The sequence below is a fragment of the Silene latifolia genome, chromosome Y (genome assembly GCF_048544455.1).
Source record: "Silene latifolia isolate original U9 population chromosome Y, ASM4854445v1, whole genome shotgun sequence".
NCBI lineage: Eukaryota > Viridiplantae > Streptophyta > Magnoliopsida > Caryophyllales > Caryophyllaceae > Silene > Silene latifolia.
This window is the reverse complement of record NC_133538.1, coordinates 130,934,738-130,946,182: the sequence shown is the minus strand read 5'-3', so window position 1 is coordinate 130,946,182 and position 11,445 is coordinate 130,934,738. Positions and strand designations below refer to the sequence as shown.

The window sequence follows — 11,445 nt, the reverse complement described above, 5'->3', positions numbered from 1 at the left end:
CACAAACCTATTTTTATTTGATAAATTGTAGGATACATCTCTATATTATTCTACATACACATCTATATCATTCTAGATACACTCCATTAGACTGCCAGATACACTCTTTCCTTTAGCTTGCTAGCTACACTTCTTTAAATTGCCGAATACACTTCTTTACCTTGTTAGACACACATCTCTTGCATGCTAGATACATTTCTTCATCTTACTAGATACACATCTATGACATGCAAGATACACTTTTTACCTTGCTAGATACACTCCTTTAGATTGTAAGATACAAACCTTTACCTTGGTAGATACACTTCTATACCTTGCTAGATACACATATCTAGCAAGCTAGATACAAGTCTTTACCTTGCTAGATACATTCTTTTACCTTACTAGATACATGTTCTTGCAGTGCAAATCGTACGAATTACTTAAATACATAAAATAGTAGTCTAGGTATACGTAAAATATTACTCATCATTTTGTAAATTCCAGCCCATTACGTCTAACGAATTGTCACCATTTTGTAGACATTCTCTTTGTTTTTGATATGGATGAAAAGGGAGGAATACTCATCTACTGATCTTTAGGTGCCTCAATGTTGATATGTAAGACAATGTCACTACTAAAATAAATTAATTTTCGATAAGTATCTATCGAGTATTAGAATATAAAATTTGTTACGTAAGTCGTAAGATTGGTTTTGTAAGAAGCGATTTTATGCAAAGATAGTGTGAAAAGTTATTAAAGGAACCTGTTTTAAGCCCTGGGACCATCTTATAATTTTGCTTCTGCATCTCCATTTCTATTTATATGTCTAATACTCTATTATGATGGTAGCTCACTTCTTGAACCATCTTTTAATATCTAATCGTAATGTTAGCTCAGGACCTCATTGAGTTATTGGTGGTGCATAACAACTTAACAAGCTCTTCAAGCTGCTGAATTTGCAATGTTTATTTTTGTAAATATTCCCGCAAAATGGTTGTTTTTGTAAAGGTTGCATTTCTCGAGGCTTTATTTCATGAGCGTTTGTTTGTCTGAATGCTGGTGAATTTTATTGTCTATATAGGGGTGGTGGTAATCAATGCAATGGCTTATTATGTCTGAGGTATGTCAATGCACTTGTGTATATTTACTGAAGTTTATCTGATGTGTGAGTTGCTGAGTTTCATATTGCTGCAATCTACTGCAATATTCTCTGAATTTTTGATTTGTTTGTTTTCGACCAGATTCTCCCAGTGAGTATAAAAGGTCTAGCAGGAAGTGTAGCGACATTGGCGAACTTTCTCACATCCTGGGGGATCACTATGATTGCTAACCAGTGCTTAGTTGGAGCAGCGGAGGTAATATTTCTTCGATGGATATAAATCCGCGGGATTATTAGCTTGTCCATGAGTCCTATGCTCATCCTCTCAGGGGTGATACACGCACCTTAGATGACTCATGGACCAAGCTAATAGCCCTGTGACATTAGCACCCGCCTATTTTTCAAAAGTTTGTCCCCATCCGAATTCAGAAAACTAAATAACAACATAAAATTTCCGTAACATTATATTGATAGTCCGTCTAAAATCTAAATAACTAAGATAGATATAGACAGAGTATCACCACTAAGGTTAGATACTCGGCATTAACCCAGTCTGAACCGGTTTTGATGTCAATTGCAGGGACCTTCGCCATTTACAGTCTTTTGTGCTTTTAGTGCCATATTTGTAGTAGTATGGCTTTCTGAGATAAAAGGAATAACTCTTGAGGAAATTCAAACATATTTCAGATGAAGCTAAACGCAAATTGGTCGATAACTACGGAGTATTTAATACAAAATTCATGATATTTTTTGTGTACTTGTGTATCATAGGATATTCTTTATGTTATATGAGTATATATAACAGATTCTGAATTTGTCCCATGATTGAGAAACTGAAGGTGTTTATAAAAAAATTATTTGGATTGGAACAAGATTATCATTCACTCTTTCCGATTCAATACTTTGTTGCGGCGCTCACACTTCATATAGAATCACTAGTGTTTTTGTGGGTGTAATACAATCAAACGTCAGACTTTTAGGTCAGAACATTGCTACATGGCTTTTGAAATATTTCTATTTGCTTGGTTGCTCTTGAAAATAGTTATATTCAACTTGCCTCTTACAGTCCGTTAAATTACTAAATAAATATCTTTAACTTGTTAGAAATATACCTTTAGTTTGATAGATATAATAAATTAAATTACTAAATACATATCTTTAACTTGTTAGATACATAGCTTTAGTTTGATAGATACAATAAATTAAATTACTAAATATATACCTTTAACTTGCAAGATACACTTTTTTAAGTTACTAGACTAGATACATACCTTTAGCTTGTTGGATACACTCTTTTAAATTACTAGATACATACCTTTAACTTGCTAGTTACACTTTCTAAGCTATTAGATACATATATTTAGCTTGCTAGATACACTCATTTAAAGTACTAGATACACACCTTTAATTTGCTAGATACACACCTTTAATTTGCTAGATACACTAATTTGCTTAGTATAGTTCATTGTAAGGATGCAAGTTTTTGGCTTTAGCTTGTATTCCATGATTGTAGCATAGTCATTACATGATTAATAAAAGTTTGGTATTTGTTATCCTCTGCATTTTCAGCAATTTTATTGAAGAACAAGCAAAGGTAATTATATTGATCTTCGAAAGAGGCGACTGACTCCGTCAACAGCAACTCCGCCATTGCCTAAAATTCTACTTACATATGTTCATATCTGCCATATAATTATATCTACTTCTAAAAACGCCTCAGACATGCCTGCAGCCTCGCCACAACCATCGCCACCACCACCAACTTCACGCATCCAGCAGCAGCAGTGGCGACACCAGCATCACCACAATGAAACTCAGAATCGAAACCCGAGTTGAATCGAGACCAGATCTGATAGCAACCACTGCTACCCCTTAAATTCGAGCAACCCAGCCTCGATAACCGCCGGAGAGAATGGCGAGGCTGCTCACACAATCACCTTACCACCTATCACTCACCTTTGCCGACCATCTATAACTACCTTTGCCTTCGTATTCGCACCTCCACGAGCGGTAATGATTGGAGCATGACCGGATGACAAATGAAGAGATTGGAGAGAACGAGGGTTCGTCGGCAGCCTGCAACAACTAATCTATTAGCCACTGGTACGTCCGGCGTCGGAGTCGCCGAGCTGAGTGAGTGGGGTTAGAGATAAGGAGAGAGGAAGGATGTAAAGATTAGATATGTCGGAGACGAGGAGTACGTCGCCGGCGTGTTTGACCGGTGATGACATGAATAGGGAGGGGTGATTGGAGTTGAAATGGGGGAAGATGAGTGGGGGGGCCTGTTGATGAGTGGATAAGGGAGCAGTATACGGAGTTTGGTTAACGTGTGAAAAAATAGGTTAGTTCGCACGGTTCGCACTGAACTTTAGGTTCGCACGAGATCTTATTTCTATTATATATATATATATATATATATATATATATATATATATATATATATATATATATGATCCTATATATATGATCCTATAAGTCCACCATTTTAGGTTGAGTCCATGAGTCCTCATCTAAGCCATTGAATCTTAAAAAATGGATGGTTGAGATTAAAAGATAAAAGACACACAATTCACACTACCTATGCATAATTAATTGTTTGTCTCTTTTACACCAATTTCTCATACACTAATTATTTCTTTCTCTTATAATTTCATTTACCTCTCATTTTTATTTCATTTTCAAACCAAATCAAAAATTTTATTTCCGCATAAAATGAAAGTCACTTCATAAAATGCTCCGTAAATCTTCATTCGGACTCCGATTAGGGCGAAATAAAAGCCTAAATTTATTATTTTTTCGAGCCCGTCGTAATGGTGATATTTTTATATACCATTGGGTTTTCAAAATATTCAGTATTGATCGATTGTGCTCGAAATATAATGGTTTGTGTTTGTTTCTTATTAATTTTTGTTGGATTTTGTTGAAATCGTTGCTTAGTTATTTAAAATGGTTTGATAATTTTAAATATAGTGATTTGTATGATTTTTTTTGATGAATTATATCTAAAATTTTTAATTATTAATTGTAATTTTTTTATGAAGATGGAGATGATGATGATAAGACGTTGGCGATATTGATTGATGATGAAGATGTTGATATGTGTTTGGTGTTATAGATTGATCGGTTGTGCTTGAAATATAATGGTTTGTATTTGTTTCTTATTAATTTGTGTTGGATTTTGTTGAAATCGTTGCTTAGGTATTTAAAATGGCTTGATAATTTTAAATATAGTGATTTGTATGATTGTTTTTTTGATGAATTATATCTAAATTTTTTAATTATTAATTGTAGTTTTTATGAAGATGGAGATGATGATGATAAGTCGTTCGCGATATTGATTGATGATGAAGATGTTGATATGTCTTTGGTGTTATAGATTGACGATGAAGATGTGAGATTTAGATTGATTGATTTAGATTGATGATTGTTGGTGAATGTTGTAACTTCAATTATATAGTGTGTAACTTTATTCTTGTAAGGGTGTAACTTCAGTTGTATATCATGTAACTTCAGTTTTGTAATGGTGTAACTTTAGTACTTTACGAGTGTAACTTTAATCTTGTAAAGTCATTTTGTATATACAAGTTCTAATATTACTAATTTGAATGTTTGTAATTTTAGCTCAAGTTATGTAACTTTAGTGCTTCATGAGTGTAACTTTAGTGCTTTATGAGTATAACTTTAATTTTTCACGAGTGTAACTTTAATCTTTTAGGGTCATTTTGTATATAAAATTTTGAATTTATTAATTTGAATTTTTGTAATTTTAGCACAAGTTTATGTAACTTTATTGATTTACGAGTGTAACTTTATTGATTTGCGAGTGTAACTTTTATCCTTGACGAGTGTAACTTTAGTCCTTTGGTCATTTTGTATATGTAAAATTTGAATTTGTGTAACTTTATCACACGTCTATCTAATTTGAATTGTTGAAGGTGTAACTTTAATATGTGGCGTGTATAACTTTAACAAAGCAAGTGTGTAACTTTAGTTCGCTCCACCACCCTCGCCTCTTCATTCGGAATCCAATTAATTATATGAGTAAATTAATTAATTAAGTTCAATTAAAAATAGTGTAACTTCAAGTGGGCATATGGTGTAATTTCAAGCAAATGAGATAATTTCAAGCAAATAGGGTGTAACTTCCGAGTAATTAGCCGTACTTAAAATTTTGAAAACTGAATGGTATTAAAAAATATTACCATTGCGTCGGGCTTGAAAAAATAATAAATATAGGATTTTGTTTCGCCTTAATCGGAGTCCGTATGAAGATTTACGGAGTCTTTTACGAACCCGCTTTTATTTTACGCAAGTATGAAATTTCGTTATAATATTTTGATAATTGAAATATTGATGATAGTATATTATTTTAATAAATTAGTTGATAGGAAAGAGAAAGTAATTGATTAGAACAATTGGTAATTGAAATTATGGGAGACAAAGCATTAATTGCATGTTAGGTGGGTGTCTTTTTTGTTTTAATCTCAACCATTCACCTTGTAAGATCAAATGGTAGAGATGTGGACTTATGGACTCGACCAAATTTGTAGACTCATCTGAACCTATCTATATATATATATATATATATATATATATATATATATATATATATATATATATATATATATATATATAGATATATATATATATAAAATTGGGTTGAAACGTTGTAGATGCGCCACGTGGCGTTTCAACCTTAATTACAGTCATTTATTTCAACTAACCATTAAGTATGAACATAATGAATACTGTATAAATCTCAACAAATTATTAATTATAGTTTAGTAAATGTTACGGTATTTATTAATTACATTAAATAAGTATGGTTTTTGATTCTAAATTTATTTAAAAAAAATATTTGGATAAAAATTCTAAAATATAAATCATTACGTTTATTTCGAAAATTGCTTTCAATTGAGTATAATTTCTGTTATATTAATTGCAATATTTTGATATGTATTGGTAGTGTCTATATATAAAGTTGGGTTGAGAAAATGTGGATTTAACATGTGTCAATTTTTTTTAAAGAGAAATTTACTTGAATGTTTTACATTCATACGTGAAATCTGAACGTAACATTTCCAAGAGAATAGAAATTAAATTTAAATTATAGAGAAGATAATTACAATCGCATTTCCAGGATGCATACTCAATGTAAAAGACTAAAAGGAATGGTTGTGTTCCCATGTTAATCAACACATTCATGGTATAAAACTATCAATGATCTATCACATTCATACCTATTCAAAGCCCTTTGAAACAAATTCACACTATAAATACAAGTTTTTTCTTTTCACGACATCACACTTCTAAACCTTTTTTTCATTTTCATAAACAATCTGCAAAAAAAGAAAACGAGAAACTAGCTATAGTTATGTTCACATGTATGATACCATGAATATGTTGAATGTAAATCCATAATGATGACTAGAAGGTTAAAGCTCAAAGTATCCATATTGAGAAAGCTTTCAATGCGAATAAGTACAAATTAAGTACATCGGAACTGCACTGTATAACCTCCTCTTATTTGTTTTTTTTTTCTTTTCTATGCATCTCTTGCATGATACGGATACTTTGAATGCACAAACATTCTTCTATTCGTCAAGCAACCGGCGAACATCAGAAGAGAGCGAGTCGATGTGGTTGTGGGTCTGTGTGAGCAACTTCCGTGATTGGGAAGGAAATTTGATAGAGCATGCATGTGTGTGAAGCCGTGAAGGAGGTATAGAATGGTGGCGAGAATTGTTGTGCATTTTAACACAAAAAATGAATATTATTTAAAAACTACTCCCATCTTTCTGTAGAATAATGTCTTCATTAAGTTGAGTGTTTTTCAAGCTTGGTCAAATATATATATTTTGGTAAATAATCTTTACTTTAATCCATTATCAATATCAATTATTAATTTAATACACGATCGTAATCACATTTTCTTTAGCCTCTACCTGTTACGTTGTTTTCATTTAGACACTATTGTCATTGACTTGCACTTGAAAGCATTAGCATTAATTTGGTCTTAAAATCTTAATTGTGATTTTTGTTCAACAATGCATTCAAATGTAAAGTCTTAAATTATTTATTCTTCATTTTTTAACGGCTATCTAATTTAATTGCTTTTGGTTAATTTGTGGTTAATTACTACTACACTCCATATATTTATCAGATGTCCCAGAAAGAACTACACTCCATATTATTATACGTATATGATTAACTTTGAGTTCTTGAGATATCCGAAAAAAACAGTAATATTATACTGTTGGTTCTCTACACAAATTGCGAGGTGTTTTGGTTTGAGTAAATTTCTCCTCTCTTAAAGCAGTGTAGAGAGTGTAACTTATAGTTGGGGTTTTATCACGAGGATGACATGCCATTAACTTCTCAATGTTTATTAACAGGGAATGAATCGTCATGAAAAGAGCTGATATTTTTTGTGACTCGCCAACAGAATTTTCACATCAGGTCATTTTGCCCGAGTGCCAATTCGAGTTTCACATTTTGATAGTATTTTTTCAACAGAATGCCGAACAGACAATCATAGAATGAGTTAATTTTCTAGGGTTTTTGAGTTTTCTAAAAGAGAGATAAGGTAGGAGTAGGATAAGGGAAAGCAAATAATTGTAAGAATGCATAAGTTTGTTAAGTTTGTTGAGGCTAAAATTATTTTGTAGAAGATTTGTACATGATTCACCAGAATAAGTTGGAATAGTTTGATAGATAGCAGAAGAAGTTGACCATAATTATGTAAAAAGAGCATAAATGGCTATAGTATGACATATAGTAAAATATTACTCCACATTTATTACTAGAAATCCATGAAAGTAGTTTCGTAGAAAAACAGTATGTATAAATTCTTAAAAAGATGTTTACTGTCTTCTAAAAACAGAATGAAATTACGTTTATGTTGTCTTCTGAAAACAACATGAAATTAAAATAAAAAAAACATTATAAAAAAGGGGAGTATAACTATATCAAGATGTCATGTAAGTTAAACAAAAACTAAAGGGGATGCATGAGATGAAAAGGAGGACTATTGTATCTTTATAATGCAATAGAATAATTAACTTATATATTAAGACTCAAGAATAATTCTGTGTATTCAGTTGCTCTTCTAATTAAAAATTTGAGTGTTTTTTTACTAACTGAATATTAAAACAGGTCGTGCGAAGCACGAGATTCTACCTAGTTTATAGTAAAATTAAGTACAAGGATTAGGGTTACTAAGGGCTTAAATGACGATTAAGATCCTAAGATAAGCTTGATAATTTACAACTCCCGAGGGACATACGCGGATTGAGTAGCAGCTCCCCAAGGACACGCACGGATTGAGCTGAAGCACGCTTGGTCCTGTGAGGTGATCCGCTCGGGCTGACTGTCGGGACACTGGGATCCTGGCTCTAGGACGCTCGTCTTGAGCTCAGGACGCTCGGATCCTGGGACAGGGTTCTTCCCTTGTTCTTGGCTCCCTAACAATCCGTGGGGACTATCTTAGGGACGCACGGATCTTTCATCATTGCCCATTTCTCTTCATTTATTTTCTTAGGCTTCTAGTGTCGGTCTCCTCTTCGATGCTTGGTCATTAGATGCGATCTATTTAGCTTCATTTTGCTCCATAAATACAAGGCTAGCAATCCTCTCCTACCAAGGACACAAAACCTCAAAGAATATACGAAATGGGAAACTAAAGATAAGAAATGACTCTAATAGGTGCTAGAAAGCATTGGAACGAGGTTAATTCGGGGACTAAATGTGCTCAAATATGAGTCACATCAACCGCGTGTGGACATGGGTTTGGAAATCGGGATGTAACATCCGTCGTAAGTCTAGCATGGCAAGGGAAGTCGTTGTTATCGTCGTTGGTATCAGTCGATGATAATGGTTGATCGTGGTAGAATATATTTGATTTTTGTAGGTGGCGATGTTGGTGTCTTGCGTGTATCTTTGTGATTGACAGCTCTTGTAAGAAGATTCCCTAATGGTAGGGTTTCTATAACACCACTAATTTCCGTAGTATATTTATATAATTTTATTTTCTAATATTTCATAATTTATTTTTCGGGAAAATATCCTTCTTTTATTTTATCGTCAGATTTAGCTCAAAATTCGGTGAAAACCCGCTTTGCCTATGTGTTTCACGTGTGATAATAATGAGGATGGGTGAGTTTTGAGGCTATGCTTGGAATAAATACATGAGCTCTTCTATAAATAAGAAGGGAAATCAAACCCTTGCTTTTCATTTCTCATAATTCTCACAAAACCCTAAACCTTATTTTTCTCTCCTCTCTTTTCCTCTTGGAGCCGTGTGCCTCCCTTCCCCATAGGGTTTCGTGCGCCTCTTGTTCCTCCTTTATTCCTTGATTTTCTAGCCTAGATTGATCCTACTCCTTGGATCTATCTATCTTCTTCGTAAGTTTCATTTTCTACGCGTTAGTTTTTTATAGTTCTTATATCGTTTAGTGTTTTAATTGGGATCGTTTCCCTTTAGCACGTGGGATGACTCGTGAAGGCGTGGAGGTTGCACCTGGAGAAGACGTCTACGTCGTTGACGGGGATGTTTGGGGTTATTTGCGTAAAAAGATAACTAGGTGTTTCTCTTTTAATTGTGTTTACGCCAATTGATATGATTTACATGATTTAATGATTTATTTGTATAATTGGTACTTGTTAGATTGTTTATTATCATGATTAATTACGTTTCATACGTTTGTATGTGTTTTAATGCCTTAATTGCGTGTTGTATAATTTTTATGCGTTGACATGGGTGTCTTGTACGCGGATAGGGTTCACAAGTGAAATCCTATGGGGAAGGGAGGTTGTGTCTTATATAGAAGGGTAAGTTTGTGGCTTATGCTTCCCGTCAACTGAAAGTTCATGAGATGAACTATCCGACTCACGATATCTAGTTAGCAGCAGTGGTGTTTGCACTTAAGCTGTGGCGACACTACTTGTATGAAGTCTATTGTAAAATTTGTACGGATCATAAGAGTTTAAAGTATATCTCCACTCAGAGAGATCTTAACATGAATAAGAGATGTTGGTTTGAGCTACTTAATGACTACAAGGTTAAGCTTCAGTATCATGAGGGTAAGACAAACCTGGTTGTTGACACTTTAAGTCGCAAAGTGTGTCATGCTATGAGATCTGTGGTGGTGTTGCTTGATGACTTGCATCGAGATTTCCAGAAGATGAGCCTTGAGGTGATGCTTCCTAGTACATTATATTTGAGTGCGATGGTTGTTGAACCCCAGATCCTTCATGAGATCCGAGTTAAGCAAAGAGATGATGAATTACAAGAAGGTGTTCGAGTCGCTAAAAGCAAAGGTCACGCCAAACGCTTCAACGATGGACCTGATGATGGTCGGCGATTCCAAGATCGTTGGTGTATATCTAGCTATGATGTCTTAAAATGTGAGATTCTCAAGGAGGCTCATAGTACTCCCTATTCGGTCCATCCTGGCGGTGATAAGATGTACAAGGTTCTGAAGCTATGGTTATGGTGGCCGAATATGAAGAAAGAGATCGTCGAGTTTGTGATCCGTTAGCTGATCAAGTTTGAACATCATAGACCTGGTGGTCTACTGCAACCTTTAAATATTCCCACATGGAAATGGATTCGATTTCGATGGATTTTGTCATGAGCTTGCCGAGGTTGCCTAAAGGAATGAATGCCATTTGGTTCGTGGTTGATCGTTTGACTAAGGTCGCGCACTTCATTCCGATGAAGGAGGTTTGGAGTCTTGAGGAGCTAACAAATGCTTATCAACGTGAGATCATTCGTATTCATGGGATTCCTAAGGATATCATCAGCGATCGTGATCTGAGGTTTAGTTCTCAGTTTTGGAAGAAGGTGCAAGTGGCTTTGGGCAGTGAGCATAAGATGAGTAGGGCCTTTCATGCTGCAACTGATGGTCAGACTGAGCGTACCATTGAAACGCTTGAGGTCATGTTGCGAGCTTGCTCTTTGGAGTTCCAAGTTAGGTAGGAGAACATTTTACCGCTTGTGGATTTCCCCTATAACTACAGTTACCAAGCTAGTATTCAGATGGCTCCATTTGAGGCAGTTTATGGAAAGAAGTGTCGTAGTCCTTTGTGTTGGTATGACTTTAGCGAGACAGCCGTTCTTGGTCCAGAGTTGATTCAGGAATCGATTGAGCAGGTAAGGTTGATTCGTGAAAATCTTAAGACAACCTAAGATCGATAGACGACGTATGCGAATTTGCGGTGTAGGCCGATTGAGTTCGAGGGTGGCGATAAAATTTTCCTTAAGGTCTCGCCGATTAAAGGTGTCAAGAGATTTGGGATTAAGGGCAAACTTAGTCCTAAATTCATTGATCCTTACGAGGTGCTCGAGAGACGTGGGCGAGGTA

The 11,445-nt window shown here is 34.6% G+C and overlaps 1 protein-coding gene across 1 annotated transcript; it reads left to right on the top strand.

The window, feature by feature from the left end:
- Positions 1–10,098: 10,098 nt before the first annotated feature.
- LOC141628925 (uncharacterized) lies at positions 10,099–10,620 on the top strand. The gene has a single exon (XM_074442007.1). The coding sequence runs from the start codon at positions 10,099–10,101 to the stop codon at positions 10,618–10,620; it is 522 nt and encodes a 173-aa protein (XP_074298108.1).
- The last annotated feature ends 825 nt before the right edge of the window (positions 10,621–11,445 follow it).

Excerpts from the sequence above, each read along its gene's own strand:
- LOC141628925 (XM_074442007.1), top strand. The coding sequence starts at position 10,099 with ATGAATAAGAGATGTTGGTTTGAGCTACTTAATGACTACAAGGTTAAG.